The sequence below is a fragment of the Danio rerio genome, chromosome 1 (genome assembly GCF_052040795.2).
Source record: "Danio rerio strain M-AB ecotype USA chromosome 1, GRCz13ab, whole genome shotgun sequence".
NCBI classification, from domain to species: Eukaryota; Metazoa; Chordata; class Actinopteri; order Cypriniformes; family Danionidae; genus Danio; species Danio rerio.
In genome coordinates this window covers 40,505,594-40,522,500 of record NC_141021.1, presented here as the reverse complement: position 1 = coordinate 40,522,500, position 16,907 = coordinate 40,505,594, and the positions used below count along the sequence as shown (strand labels likewise).

General features: G+C 32.7%; 2 protein-coding genes across 14 annotated transcripts in view; one reads left to right on the top strand and one right to left on the bottom strand.

Moving 5' to 3' along the window:
* cep44 (centrosomal protein 44) overlaps positions 1 to 16,640 on the bottom strand; it is a 217,257-nt gene extending 200,617 nt beyond the window's left edge. For 5 of the 13 annotated variants that reach the window (XM_087236363.1, XM_087236367.1, XM_087236371.1 and 2 more), the window contains exons 1-2: positions 12,566 to 12,598; positions 1 to 77 (exon numbers count right to left, since the gene is read on the bottom strand). The exon at positions 1 to 77 is cut by the window's left edge. The gene's annotated coding sequence lies outside the window, so the exon portion shown is untranslated. Of the gene's footprint in view, positions 78 to 11,612; positions 11,718 to 12,565; positions 12,599 to 15,433; positions 15,491 to 16,299 lie in introns of those variants that run through there. The other 8 variants (XM_087236358.1, XM_087236370.1, XM_087236359.1 and 5 more) reach the window with 4 other exon arrangements.
* hmgb2a (high mobility group box 2a) lies at positions 12,797 to 14,938 on the top strand. The gene is given in 5 exon segments (NM_001037424.2): positions 12,797 to 12,853; positions 13,554 to 13,702; positions 13,889 to 14,037; positions 14,123 to 14,297; positions 14,366 to 14,938. Coding segments are annotated over 4 exon segments (642 nt in total). The 5' UTR covers positions 12,797 to 12,853; positions 13,554 to 13,555; the 3' UTR covers positions 14,537 to 14,938.
* Positions 16,641 to 16,907: the final 267 nt, after the last annotated feature.

Sequence of the window (16,907 nt, the reverse complement as noted above, 5' to 3'; positions counted from 1 at the left end):
TCTATTGCATCTGCGATGTTTATTTTTTCTGTTTAGGTCGAGGTGCAAGCATTCAAGTTTACTGGAGCCATGGAAATCTGTAATTGATAGAAGAAAAAAAGCGTTTTATTTATTTTTATTTTTTTTAGTATTATTTTTATTTAATTTTTTTTGGTTCAATGAGGTGTGCTTTTATTACCACTATTATTATCATTATCACTATTATTATTATTATTATTATTATTATTATTATTATTATACATTTTATTTTGTCTGTGTCAGTTGGCGTTTCTGTGTGGAGTTTGCCTGTTCTCTCTGCGTTCGCATGGGTTTCTTCCGAGTGCTCCGGTTTATCCCACAATTCACATGCGGTACATGTGAATTGGGTCGGTTAAATTGTCCTGTAGATGTTTCCCAGAGATGGGTTGCGGCTGGAAGTGCATCCGCTGCGTTAAAACGTGTTGGATAAGTTGGCGGTTCATTCCGCTGTGGCGACCCCGGATTAATAAACTGACTAAGCCGAAAAAATGAATGAATGAATGAATTAATGAATATTATATATTATAAAATTCAGTGACATAATCAATACAATTAAAAATACAACCAAAATAAGCAAGACAAAGTATCCATAAGTCACCATGCTAGAATTTTGGTGTATTTTGCGGCTGCACCATGGGTCTGCTAATAATGCACTTCAAATTTTGCAATCGATTTTACGATCTGCTTTGGGTTTCGATGTTTGTAAGGAAGAAAAATACTGCCATCCATTCGATAAAACGACTTATTATCCTTAATAAACCGAATTATTGTTATTATGATTTATTTCATTATTTAATTTATGACGAAATAAACATAAATTATTGCACAAACATGACCAGAAGCCTGTTTCAGTGATTCAATGGAAGCTTTAAATGACTGCTGTTATGACACTGATCTCTGCGAGATTAAAACTCCAAGTTTGTTTGATTAGAGTTGTCAAAGAACTATTAAGACTGTCACTGTTCACAATCACTATTGCGGTGAACAGCATCGTCAATCTTTTCACAACATCGATCAATGAAGGCTGCACTGAAAACTATGCTCGTTGCTAAGTATCAAGATTTTGCTGTTGATATATATATATATATATATATATATATATATATATATATATATATATATATATATATATATATATATATATATATCGTTCTTATAAAAGTTTCAAAATATTTTGTTTATATTTACAAATAGAGTATTTTTTCAAGTGACACCACAGAAGAAAAACAGATTTTTTTGGTGCTTCACATTTTGTTTTTTGAACTGTTTGCAAAACAAATTACTTCTGTCCGCTACAATGAACCTTTTGTGGAATAGAACCTACTGTATGTTAAAGAAACCATCTGTGCAATTGAATACCCTTTATTTTGGGGGTTGAAAATGAAGACTACAATTATCCTCCATGCATTTCACAGTGAACAAAACTGTCTTATTATTTGCCCATACAACTATAGCCTATCATATTGAACGTTTTGTAAAAAGAGTGGAAATAGTGTAAAGTAAACATGTCAGCATTTACAGAAAAATGAAAGAATGATTAAATAAATAAATAAATAAATAAATAAATAAATAAATAAATAAATAAATAAATAAATAAATAAATAAATAAATTAATAAATAAACAAATAAATAAATAGTTTTATTTACACATGCACACACATTGCTTTTATTCGCTACAATGTTTTACCATTAAAAAAATAAAGGATTTACAAAATATTGGTAAGTGGTTGCAAATAAGTTTATATGGGCTGAATTTAAACAAACATATAAATTTAGTAATGTTTAACTTAATTTGTTTGTTTAAATTCAACTATTTCAAGTTGTTGGTAACCACTTTCCTTAAAAATGTAGTAAAACCAATACATCTGTTTATATCTACAGAACCTAAAGATTTAGTATAAGTACAGATCATGTTGGATTCAATAATAAGCGAAATTAATATTAAATATTGTAAAGTATATTATCTACAGTTGAAGAGTCAGATCGTTCAGAAACAGTGATGACTACGGTGATTGCGCCATCTTGTGGTCTCTGTGTGTTATAGATAAAAAAACTTTGTAAAAAATCTAATATATTTTGAATACTGATTATTAAAGTGTTTTAGGTGTCGTATGTCTATAATTTTCTATATAGGCTTAATGAATATTTATTTTATCTATTATTTTAGATAATATATTATTATTATTAGTTTATTCTTAACCAAGGACGGACATGGGGCTAATAATGAAATAGTTGTCCTTTTGAAATGTTGATTTTTATAGTGCCATTGGCAGAACTTTTTGAGAAAATCACTTCATTTTGACCAGTTACTCGGACAACAGGCATTTAAGTCTGTTGTTGGTGTAATTATTTTATTTAATAACTCAAACATATATCTTTGATTCAAGATTTAAGTAGATGCTATTTACATGTTCTAGGATATGTTGTTGTACATTTAATCAACAAATAATGACAAATAATGGCTATAAAATACATTTTAAAGAACATAGTGAAGTATTTTGATGTAATTCTTTTTTTTACTTGGTCTTAAATTCGTGCAGAAACATTGATTAACCTTGAATATTTAAAGTACAAATTTGTTTAAAAATAATAATGAATTAATAAAATTTATGTATTTAAGCTATAATTTAAACAAAATATAATATGTATTCTATATAACTTGTAGAACAGATTCTCTCTTGTAAGGTTTATATTTAATTGATTTTCTTAGCAAAAGTCGCACTTAAAGCCATGCTGTTTCATCCACTCAGTTTGCAAACCACTTGTCCGTTTTAAGCAAACTCATTCTGTTTGTTCATTTTCTCAAAAATTATACATGACAAAAACTATATAACCGATTTACCACATATAAAAAGCATGCAAATTATGAAATTATGAAGACTGCATGGCAAAAGCACACACACAAACAAGAGTCACATTTATATTCAAATTTGATTATGTGACCTCAAGACAGAATCTGCGGTCATATTTTTATTTATTTATTTATTTATTTATTTATTTATTAATTTATTTTTGCTATTTCGGCGCAGAATTTTGTTAAAAATCTGTAGATTTATGCGGAATGATTTTGAGAGTATCATAACTAAAACAATAACATATGGGCTAAAAGTAGCTTTTTTTTAACTTGAAAATGAATTTAGTGTTTACTATGCAAATCCAATTAGATCCACTTAATTTGGTAAACAAATCAAGTCTTCTATATAATATATCTACTTGAAGACAGAAAACATTACTTTTCAAACTGTATTGTAAATAAATTATTTAAATATTTTCATATAAGTCAATAATATTACTGAAATTAATAAAAAATAAATATAAATTTACACAAGTGAATAAACAGAATCAACAATGGGCTAAAAATCTGCATAAATCTGCGCGCGCAGATTCCGTGTGGGCCGCCTACTCCATGGCACATCACTGAGACAGACAGACAGACAGACAGTATTCGATCGTGCGCCTGCACTAATTTACACTACTGAACAAAATAAGCTATATACAATTTTAAGAAATCGTAACTTTAATTTTCAGGTCAAAAGCTGTAGGCTATTCACGACTTATTTGGAATAAAAATCGGCCTTTACAGGACTGACAAGCCATTAAACCTATTTCAGACGAAATAGGAAGATAGACAGAGAGACTTTGAGTTGGACAATAAAGATGCAGTCTTTAAAATCTACACTTTTTAAATGCACAGTTAAATTACAACATCTAGTATACCCTTATTTTGCAAACTTTTATTTATTTTCTTTTGGCTTAGTCTCGTCAGGGGTCTCCACAGCGAAATGAACTGCTAACTTATACAGAGCAGATGCCCTCCCAGCTGCAACCCACCCCTGAGTACTTTTAGTTCGATTTTGTTTATTATTGTTTTATTATTGTTTAGTTAAATAGTGTTGCCCTAGCATGTGGAGTACAAACATTAAAAAAAACTCTTCTTCTTTTTCTCACCCACTCATTGTATTCGGTTTATTCATGATTGATTGATTGATTGATTGATTGATTGATTGATTACTAAACAAATGAAAGATCTCTGTGAAACTATGGAAACACCAAGAGAGATAAACAACAGAATAAGTCAAGAAATGTCAAACTTGTTTAGTATGCGGCAACCATTACGGGTTTTAAATTATTTAATTGATTTTTTTTCTTATTTTACAGGAAAATAAATACTGGCATTGCAAATTAATACAATGGACTGCAACCCTAATATATTGTCTTTCTACCAAATAATTAAGTACCATACATTACCCATGGACCTATTTACTGTATGTTAAAGAAACCATCTGTGCAATTGAATACCCTTTATTTTGGGGGTTGAAAATGAAAAAAAAAAATCATTTTTTAAGGAAAGTGGTTACCAACAACTTGAAATAGTTGAATTTAAACAAACAAATTAAGTTGAACATTACTAACGATATGCTGATTTAAAGAACAGTTTTGGAGGTCCAACAAGTGCGAAATTATTATTTTTTACTGGGCTTGGAAATTACATGACATGCCCGCAAAAGTGCAGCCTCATTCGTTGGAACAACTGGTGGTGATGTACAGAAGGTACTATTGTTGAAAAGACCTAATCATGAGTTTTGCTTAAAAAATGCAACTATCAGATTAACAATCAGCATCCAGCACGCATTATCCGTAGATTACAAAGCAAGGTAAGCCTTGAGTAATTCATGTTCAGGAGCGCAGATCATTGTAGGCTTTGGTAATTTCACAAGAGGGCGCCAAATCGAGTTATAGGCACCCCGAAACCGGTCAGCGGCGGTCACTGAACAGAGGCGTCTTTGTGGCTATTTTGAACGATCTGTAAATGTATGCACATGACCAGCAGAGCTTGTTTTTTTCTCGTTGGATTTCCCTCTTATTTCTTATTCTTAACTAAAGAGTCTGTAGTGATTTTGCTCACCATAACATTAACCTAACTGTAAATAAATAGTGTTAGGCCTATTCTGATATATATATATATATATATATATATATATATATATATATATATATATATATATATATATATATATATATATATATATGGCTGATTCCAGCGTTATGGACGTGACATTTGCAGAAAAAAAATGAAACGTATATACTCGGAGAATGTATATGTCAACAGAATATTGAAATATCTGTTTATATTTTTATTACCCCTTAACCATGGAGTTTAGGCATCAAAAAAATATCAGTCTATGCAGGTGTTTTATATTTAAAATGACGGCAAAATGAATGCGTTACGGACGTGACAAAAAAAAGACATGAGTTTTGTGAGTTGACATACTTGGTTAAAATTCTGTGAATAAAAATGCAGAAGCCAAAAATATTTATAACAGTCAAAAGGATAAGGGTTGGCTCTGCATGGGACATATATAATTAATTTTATTTACTTTTTCATTTTTGCATTAATGAGGAAAAACTATCGTTACGGACGTGACTTGTCTTCGTTACGGACGTGACTGCTCTGAAATTGACAGTTGACACATTATGAAAATCAGATAAATGCTTTCAAAACTTGACAAAAGACCTATTTGTGGATATCTGTTGGGTGTGTAAACCAATAAACTTTAACCTCTGAGACATCTGAATGGTAAGGTTGCACAATTTATCAAACTTAAATAGATATCACCTTGTTATATTTAATTCGTATTATGGCATGTGTGTTGTTAAAGGTTAACGCACGTTCGAATGTTCAAAACTCAATTCGGAAACAGTGGTGCATGCTAACATGGTGCTTTTATTCTCTGAATAATATAGAATTGATAATAAACATAATCAGCTATAATATATGTTTATCGGGCTCCTTTCCAGACAAACTTGAATTGAATCATTGCCCGACTGTTAGTGCGCAAGACCGTGTCTACGTGGCGAATATTCAAAATCTAGTTGTGTCACAGTTATGGCAGTATTATATTTGACAAAGTTTATTTTAGTTTATTCTAGTTAATGTGTTAGTCGATTAAATAAATAGCTTAATTTGTCCACTCGCGCTTGCTTTCTTTTTCTCGTCGGCAGTCACTTCAGGACAGGTTGAAAAAATTTAAACAGAGGACCAGGATGAGAGAGAAAACTTTATTATGAAAGGTTTTGTGAAAAATAGCCATTAATTGCAGGCATGTACGATGGATGACTATAATTTTTATATTGTTAGGCTATAGTTTATAACCGATTGTGTAAAATATTGAATGACATTATGCTGCAGGTGCTATCGATTTACTAACAAATTAAATACTCCTATAATGTAGTTAAAGCTTAGATCAATATCAAGATTTTATTCTTATTTTGCCGCCTGTAAAATAATTTTAATAAGCACTCAAGCACATTTGCCGGGTGCTTAAAATCTTTGAAAATGTTTTCATTTTAATGTAGGCTATAGCCTATTTTCCAGCTTTGAAAGTGCTTAGATTTTGGATAAAGGGCTTGGAAAATTAATTGTATCGCTATGATAATTTATCTTTATAAATGGTTATTTAATTAATAAAATAAAAAACATATTTATGCTCTGCATGAAATGAAAACTCCGCTGTGGCCTGTGCAAGTGCCTGCAGCCTGACCCATGGCGTGCGCATTTTGAGCAATGGGAAAAGCGTCTTTCATTCTTCAATCAAATGAAAGCAGAGGCGGGGTTTCCTTTGAGGTGACAAAGTGTGTTGTCAAGATACGGCGAACTTTTTAATAACGGAGTAGAGACTTGTGGTCGCTCTTTTAAGTCATCCAAAGTTGTATGACTTTACAAATCTTGAATTTTATAACATTATTTTAAAAATTAAATTATGACAAAATTGACAGCAACATTAGCGCAAAATAGACCAGCTGATTCAGTTGTTACCAATAGTGACATACAAAAGAGCACCGCGCTCCTTTTTTTCTTGTCAATATAAAATGCATTGCGGAGCGCCTCACGTCTCTGGAATGAAAAAGCGCGTTCGTTGTGATCGGCCTCTATGAGCAACACATATTTGTTAACTCGCAGAACAGTAACACGTGCAAACACGTGCTTACAGATGTATTTTGCCAAAGAAGCAAAATGAAAGAAGGATATTCTGGCCACAGTTTGACACAGGAGTTGACACAGGAGTTGACGAACCAGCGCTGATGCTGGTCGTCTGTGCAGCCTGGAGCCGCGTCATAAACTCAACAGCTTATAAAACATGTATGCAAATTAATACAGTATCACATGTAAATAACAAAATTGTTATATCCTTAGCCTATATTTAACAAAAAGTATAGGTTCAAAGCCTTATGGTTCATTGTCATTATCTTTCCTTATACTCAGCGCGCGCGCGCACATGAACCGCAAGTAAGACAGAGGAAATAGGCTAATAAATCATAATTAAGACATAATCTTTAAAATGACTTCTATTAAAAATGTTGACAGGCTTTGTAATATTATAACAGCGGAGCATTAATTGAATGCATTTTTTCCGTAAAGCAATCTATTTGAGCTAGCCTAATATTTTTTAATTGACGGAAGAAAAAAAAACACGATTGGACAGTCTATGCCGATTCTTAAAAAGCATTCAGTCATGTTTTCGTTTTGTAATCTTAATTTGTCATTTAAGTAAAAAGGTTTAGAGCAGGATTTATTTTATTATTTTTGTTAGTTTATTCAGTTATTCTGTGCTGCTAAAAAACACTGCAGGTGCGTGAAGATGCTCCTTCTGTATGCTGTTTGCATGTTAAATTAACCTAAATCAGTATTTTAAAATGCAACATTTAATGTGTCAGACAAAATAGGCACGTCAAATTTTTTTTATTAAATAATATTTTGATATTAATCTGTTAACGGTTAATATCGCTTAACGAGCGGTTGTTGATTGGCAAAATGAATCGAAATCAGCATTCCTAGTTTGGCATAAATTGTATCTTAACTATTTGATCTATTATTTGACGGTCAGTTACCCTATCTACAAAAGAAACAAGAAGTGCTTCAACACAAGGTGCTGCATCGCCAAAACACCAAGATTATGCGCCAAGATTATGGCATGTAAAATGTTGTTCTCTTTATTAAACATTTATTTTTGAAATGTTACTAAAATGGTTTATAGCTAACTGAAATGTTCAGTTCTTGATATAACATATGGATGTTATGTACTGTAAGTCAGTAATTGTAATGCAGCATCATAATGAACAAATATGCGCTATTCATTGGCTTATATTAATAAGGAGTTCAAAAATGGTCACGTCCGTAACACAAAATTGTAGTTGTTTAAAGCAAAGACCTGAGATGAGTTGGCGATCATTATTAGTATGGACATATTTTGGCTTTGTATACAAAGTTTCATTTTATTTGTTATTATATTTATTCCACAATATAAACTTTTTCATTAAATCGTTACGGACGTGACACGTGAGCGAAGCTGCGTGATGTCTTAAATATGTAGCTCATAAATCAAAAGGGCAGTAATGTTATGAAAAAGTAAGGGTAATTATTTATACTACAGACTCCAATCCTTCTGCAGAATGATTACTGTTAACATAAAGCATGGAAAAGGTGAGTCTTTAATCCCTTATTCTAAAGCACGAAATGTGGTTGGATTATAATGAAATTTACCATTGGCACAATCCTCATATTTCATGGATAAACAAACCAATTTCCTTAAAAATTCAACAAGAGCACATCATTACAATAAAATATAGACCTTAATGAGCAAATTTAAATAGGTTTTGTTATTTTGGTCAAAAGTTTATTTTTTCATGATAAGGTTGACATTTTCATGGAATTGACCATATATATATATATATATATATATATATATATATATATATATATATATATATATATATATATATTTATTTATTTATTTTTTTTTTTTGAGCGTATCGTTGTAAAGATTAATCTTAGGAAACTAAGACAAAAGGTAATTGTGATTTAAGTGTCTTGCAGAAATCTTTGGGCGGAAGATCTCTTTTAGACAATGGCACAACGTGCTCTTTTAGCAACAAAGGCTCCGGTAGGGGGCGGTATTTGAAATGTAAAATCCAAGGGCAGCATTGTTAAATTGCATTTATCAAATGCAAAAAGACTCTAACCTGAACTAAATAAAATGAATAAAGTCAAGGTTTTGTGTACTTTTTACTATTCTACGATTTTCTGTATTCATGTTAGTCTACATTTCTTGAAGTTACACCCCAAAAGGAGTAAGGCTATAGCTTCAAAGATGTTAAATGTGATTGAAAATCACATTATGTTCATACTGTATATCAATAAGATGTATCTTTTTTTGTTTTTATTTTTATTTTATTTAAGGTTAAATGTCGTCTAAAGAACAATCTCTGTATTTTTTAACCCATTTAGGAATTGCAAACATGTAAGCTGGAATAGTACATTTTACATTTAGGTTTAAAATGAGGAATGATGGGGATAATTAAACATGACACTGTTTTTACAGCTTTCAACAAAGGTTTAGAAGTTATTACATCCATTACAGAGATACACACTCAACCAGCAAATCATAGTATCAGGTTTCACAATTATTGTTGTTACAATTTTTTTTTTTTATTCACCTTAAACTGTTTGATTAAAATAATTTGTGATAATTATGTAATGCCATGTGTAACGCTCTTATTTTTCATTTGAGCATTTTTCTCAGCCTCAGTTGTTTATGTTCAGTTATCTAAATTTAAAGGCTGTGAAAATAACTTGTTTCTCACTATAAAGGTAAAATTACCGAGCCTACACAAAATAGTTGGAGAAAAATCCTAATTTTAGAAGAAAACATCAAACAGAATTTAGAGATTTTTCCATCTAAACTATTAACATATACAACTGAAGTCAGAAGTATTAGCCCCCTTTATTTTTTTTTTATTCTTTAATTTTTTTATATTTCCCAAATGATGATTACCAGAGCAAGGACATTTTCACAGTATGTCTGATAACATAATTTAAACATCATTTTAAGGACAGTTATTAGCCCCTTTAAGATATATTTCTTCTTGTTTGTCTACAGAACAAACCATCGTTATAAATGAACTTGCCTAATTACCATAATCTGCCTAGTTAACCTAATTAACTTGCTTGCTAAATAGCTTGCTATACATTCATTCAAAATTAATTACAGCACAGTTCACATTTTCAAAAAGAGTATCATTTTGGTTTGTTTCAACATGTCTGCTCTTGCCAGATCTCGGAGCTCATAGCATTACATTACAGGAGCAGTACAGCTGAACAGGATGTGCTTCATCTAGAAATATGAATGTAAGGCCACTTCAAAAAAGAAAAAACAAAATCTAAAAAACATTTAAGTAGAAAGGAAGACCCATATTCAAAGTAAAATTAGCACATAGTAAAGGTAAATCTGACATCAAACCTTTAGCATTAGATGTTGTGCAATCTATATTTGATACAAAGGTAAAATCATCTACATATTTACATATGCTCCTTTTTTCTTGTTTGTTCAACTGTCAATAGTCAGATTGATTGCAACTAATTCTTCTCTACAGTTTTTTTTATTGTAAATAAAGATTATTTGAAAATACGCTTGACTTCTTATTTTGTCAGTTAACTCTGTGTGGCTTGTTGCTGTTTCTGTAGTTATGTATGAAATTTTCTAAGTAAATAATGTACTTTCCCCCACATCAGTGTATACTGTCCACTTCTACTTTCACGGTCCTACCTTTTGTGTACTTTGAGGGCCATTAGGCTAATTCTCCAGAATGGCTTTTTACACTTCTATTGTGCTATACCTATTCACATCTATTCACACCCAGTAGCAAAATGTAAGGAGATGTAATTCAAGAAAATGTGAGTTGTTTAATGGCTTAAATGTAACAGCGTTATGCTAATGCCCTCAATTTGTTATCCATCACAATTCGGTCTAAATTATGTAACTTTGTAGAAAGACACTAAACTGTAAATGACACAAACTTTTTTTTTCTAACACATTTCTAAACATAATAGTTTTAATATTATATATATATATATATATATATATATATATATATATATATATATATATATATATATATATATATATATATATATATATATATATATATATATATATATATATATGATTATTTATATACATGCATACATAAAGTTGAAATCATAATTATTAATCCCCCTTCTAAATGTATATTTATGTTTGTAATTTTTTTTCTCCTGGAAAAGTCTTTTTTTCAGCTTGAATTAAAGCAGTTTTCAATTTTTTAAACACCATTTTAAAAGTCAACATTATTAGCCCCTTTAAGCTATATTTCTTTTTTGATAGTCTACAGAACAAATCATGGTTATACAATAACTTGCCTAATTACCCTAACCTGTCTAGCTAACCTAGGTAAGCTTTTAAATGTCCCTTTAAGCTGTATGGAAGTGTGTTGAAAAATATCTAGTAAAATATCATTTACTGTCATCATGGCAAAGATAAAACAAATCAGTTATTAGAAATGAGTTATGAAAACTATTATGTTTAGAAATGTGTTGGAAAAAAATCTCTTCATTAAACAGAAATTAGAGAAAAAAATAAACAGGGGGGCTGATAATTCATTGGGCTTAATAATTCATGCATGTATGTATGTATGTATGTATGTATTTACATTAATTTTAAATTAAAAGTTTCCTTTCTTCAAAGGATTTCCACCTACTGCCCTAGTTATTCACATACATGTCAGCAGCTGTCCATCCCCCCACTGGCCTTTCAGTCAGAAGCTGCGAGTGTTTTCCAGCAAGAGTCTTTTAGTGGCCACACATTTCACAGAACTGGCTTGAACTGCCAAGAGTAAGATTGCAGATTAGAGAAAGCCTCAATTTTTTAGTATTATATTTTTGTAAATTACAATGATGAAAGCTGAAGAGAACAATACTTTAAAGAATGCTGTTTATTGTACTAAAACAGTGCACTCTTAAAAGTAATAGTGGCAGATATTTTTTGTGCAGTGATGCCATAAGTAAACATTTAAACAGCACTTTTATAGTGTGAATAACTATTTAATAGAGTAAACTCTATAAAGAACCTTTGTGCAATAATAATGTAATATTATGTTTAAGGCATATTATGACCGAAAACAAAAATGCCCTATCCCCTCACAAGAGGTCAACGTGATCACGTGATCATATGTTTTTGAATGAAACCTCACCAAGCGTATGTTTGACACGGTTGCAGAACTTGCAATGTTGTAAACACAGAGTAAAAAGAAGAAGGGGTGGGGGGAGACACTGGTAGTAAAATGGGGCGGGATGTTTATAAAATCAGTTTTTAATCTGTAATTTACAGGGGAGATATAAACTTTTAAATGTAGCTCAAACCATACAAAAACCAAAATCGTAAAATATAATGTGGCTATGGCTTGGTTCGTACATACACCCATACCGTATGAAGGGGAGTGAGATGAACAGAGCAAAAGCGCGCCTTCTCTGCACCCTCAACAGCCTTTTTGTCCATATGGCGCGAGGTTTTGTACGCCGTTTAAATTTTAAACACGAAACCTTCGAACGTGATTATGTTAGGCACGGTGTTCATCCGACAAACTATTTCGTTGTGAGTTTGCAACGAATTCGTGTGTTTTTCTACATTATATCAATACGACAGTGAAACTGATGCCCCTTTCAAAGACTTACCGCTCATTATTTTAAATCCCCAGCTCAACCAATAGGTGACGAGATCACTGCCGTCGTCATCTGGACCTAATTTTCACGAAGAAACTTGACTGCGGTAAGAGGCGGCCAATGGGAGTTTGAAGCGGCGCCTACAGCTTTGCTGATTCAAATTTGAACCTGTCCCAACCAATCAGATGAGAGCTGTGAAGGTGGAGTCTATGGGCATTTAATCAAGTTTGTGCGCGCAGCGACAAAACAGTTTACAACAAGACTACGTACGTTTTGTCGAGCAGTTGAAGCTGAATATAGGTAAGTGTCTCTCTCTGTATGCGATGTGTTTTTTATTTGTCAAATTGTTCTTGTGTGATATTTTAGGTGTTATGCTTCAGTAAAATAACTTTAAATGTGTTGTGTTTTGCTGTGTTTTTAGTGCAAATTGAGTTTTATACTAAAATTACTCATTTTAACCAACATTTCATTCAAAATCTAGAAAACGTATTTGCTTAACATTTTTGTCGTCTCTTTTGTGGGTTCTGTGAATGCGTAGCTTTTAAAGGATTTTGCCAGCTTAGTGATCTTGTAAAGTTAAGCGCGTAAGCAGCCATGACTGGCTGCGAGTTTGAGGTCGTAATGGAGCGCTGCGCTCACTTCACTGAAACCGAAGCGTCCAAAAGTTAGCTGAAGTAATGCTTTTTACTAACGCGGTTTATTCACTTCCTTTATAACGACTAAAATTAGACGTGTCTGTTTCTTGGCAGACCTTATGAAGTGTGTTTGTCGTAGTTTAGGCGGGAAAACAAAATGGAGGGATGCTTATTGTTCTAGTTGAGTGATCTGGTGGAAACGAAGCAGGAACTTGATCGGATTAACGTTGGCGTTTACTGAGCGATTATTTCACGGCTTCTCTACGAATGCACAAAGCTTTACCACAGCAAGGCCTTGTGACTTTGCTTTTTATTTATGTTCTTTTAAACATTTTTGTCCGTTTTGTCACTTTTACCGTTTACAGTCATGGGTAAAGATCCAAATAAGCCCAGAGGGAAAACGTCCTCTTACGCCTTCTTCGTGCAAACCTGCCGGGAGGAACACAAGAAGAAAAACCCAGGGACCTCTGTGAACTTTTCAGAGTTCTCCAAGAAGTGCTCTGAAAGATGGAGGGTGAGTTGAACAGAAGGACTGCAATGTTTTTCCGGGGGGTGGTGGTTGTTAGGGAGGGGGTGGGGCGGAATTACACGATGCATCTGTTACTCAAGTGACTGAGGCGAATGTAGGGCGGGAGGATAAAGAGCCACACACTGCGCCTGGCAGAAACTAATCATGGTCTCATGTTTTTTTTTTTTCCAGACCATGTCCTCCAAGGAGAAGGGCAAGTTTGAGGAAATGGCTAAGACTGATAAGGTTCGCTATGACCGAGAGATGAAAAACTATGTGCCTCCGAAAGGTGCAAAGGGAGGGAAAAAGAAGAAGGATCCAAATGCACCAAAGAGGCCACCGTGAGTAGCGTGCAAATGTGCTTCTGAAGTCTTGTGTGACTATTTTTCTTAGTTTTTTTATTTTAATTTTCTCTCTCTCTTCTAGATCTGCTTTCTTTGTCTTCTGCTCTGATCATCGTCCAAAGGTGAAGGGCGACAACCCGGGCATCTCTATTGGTGACATTGCAAAGAAGCTTGGGGAAATGTGGTCCAAGCTTTCACCAAAAGAGAAGTCTCCATATGAGCAGAAGGCCATGAAGCTGAAGGAGAAATATGAAAAGGTAAAAGTTGGCCCGGTGCAAGTATTTCTGATGACAACTACTTGTGCTAACTAGTATTTGTGTACCAGGATGTTGCTGCATATCGCGCCAAAGGTGTAAAACCAGATGGTGCCAAGAAGGGTGGACCTGGCCGGCCAGCAGGAAAGAAGGCAGAAGCTGATGATGACGATGATGAGGATGAAGATGAGGAGGATGAGGAAGAAGAGGATGAGGAGGACGAGGATGATGATGACGAATAAACTATCAGGAAAACTTGAGCTGAGTTGTTTGCAAAACAATGTGAATGCATTTTTTAGCATTTAAAAATTTAAGACATGTACAGAAATGTGTATAATTGAATACATATGGAGGTCATGTGCTGTTTTGTAAATGTAACAGCTTTATTTTTTTTTTAAAGCACTGCTTTTTTTGTCTGATAGCTGTGGATGCTTTGGTTTCTTTCCCTGTTTCATTATTTCTACTGCCATTTTAAGACTAATGAGGAACAATTTGACTGTAGTGTCTCAATTTTTAAAGCAAGCTTTAAAGTTGTCTAGACTGAATTTTTTTTTTCTTTTTTTAATTTTGTATATTATGACTGTTTCCCCTTTTCACTGTGTGCAATTTTGAATTCATTTGACTTATTAAAGGATTTTGCAGAATTTGTCGGTCTACGTTTAAGTTTTTTGCTACAGGTGCTGGAAGACCATTCTTGAGGTATTATAATTGTTTGCAAGCTGATTATTTTCCAATTCAAGTTCTGCTAAAACTACTTTAAGTGTGGCACTAATTTTTAAATGGCAGATATTAGCCATTCATATTAATGTGGATATTATTAGGCTTTCTTGTGACTTAAAAAATCTGTAGAGTGGGCAAAAAAAAGAGAGTCACAAGCTAAAGTGCACCTTATTACCCCATGGATAATCTTTTGTAATTGATTTTATATATTATATAATATATATACTTTTTTGCTAAACTTTGTAGTAGATTTATCTGGAGGGAAAAGGTGCAAATGCACATGTAAAAAGTTATACTTGGGCGTATTAATGAGTTATGTTTGGTTTGAGACAATCTATGCTTTATTGTATGTAAAGATAGCTGGACTACTATTTTACAATCATAATAGATGTACATTTTATAGGATGACATCTGCTCACCTGCATGACAAGATAGCTGCTGGTTATACTGTTCAAGGTCAGTCTGGTGCCTTCAACCTAATCGGTAAACAAACAACCTATTATAATCATTCAAATGTTTGGGATCACTTCCACTTTAATAAAGACTTTCCAAGAACAGGATGCAAAACAATCTTAAATTGGTCAGTGAAGGCAAGTGCTAAGTTTTCAGAATTCAGAAAACCAACAATTTGATCAAATTTGTTTACAACTAATAACAAACGACTATTTAAATAATTATCCATTTTAAAATTGTAATAAGTGGTTTAATGTATGATTGTACTTGGTCTAAAAAAGATTTAAGCCTTTAAAGGGATGGTTGTCCCAAAAATAAACATTCACATTCAGTTTTTAAAATTCTAAATATCTTAAAAAGAATATCAGGAACATAAGCTGCCATGCACATCCATAGTAAAAAAAAAAAAAATTTGTATCTTAACGTCAGCTTTTTTCCAACATTCTTCGCTATAGCTCTGTGTTCAAAATGATAGCAGAATTGTTATATTGGGGTGAATTACCAGTTTAAATGTTTAGAATTAATAGAATAAGCAATGGGACCCTATATTTGAGAATACTACCAGAAACCTTCAGTGGCAGGCAAAAAATCTGACCAAGTCTTAATACAAAAACCTGGTAACTTGCATATAAAGTCTAGATCAAAAATACATCATTTACAACTTCCTACATTTCAATGTCACTGCTTAGTCCTAAAGCTAACTAGAGTAAAACCGTTAAATTACATATATTATGAACCGCAGAATAAAAAAAAAGACTTAAATTGGGGAATACTTTTAGATACCTCACAGTCAGACTTTCTAGTTTTCACTCCTTTCACAAGATACACTTACATTTTAAAGTGACTTGAACTCTCAGAATGAAGGTTGTCTAGATGGAGACCGTTTCAGCCATAAGAAGAGATGTTAGTCGTTCCAAGTCTGTTTTCTTTTCTTCTTATCTTCACTAACTCATTCAAGTTCCCTAAAAAACTAGTCATCCATGAAAGACAGATGAATGCAAAGGCGTGATAATATGAAGATTCCCCATGAGCAATTAGTTCAGCACCTGGAATTGATCACCAATTTAGCACCAAACAAGGTAAGAATCCATATCTCATACGTTGTCTCCATATTTTAGAGAATTTGGACTAAAATACGTCTGCTGCGACAACCTCTCATCAGCAAAAACATTCACTTTAGTAAAGAAAGCAAGTTGGAGTTATTGGGCTCGATGAACATTAGTAAACTGTTTAAAGACAGCCTAAAGTGTAAAAAAAAAAAAACATTGAGAAGTGTCATGGTTTGGTGGTGTTCTCTGCAGCAAAGGATGTGTCTCTTATTTAGCTGCATGGCAAATGTTTATCAGAAACACATACATGAATATGTAGTTCCTTCCCTGCACTCATCACCCAATCAGCCATCAATATTCATACAGTAGTTTACTGAAGCTGACAAACTGA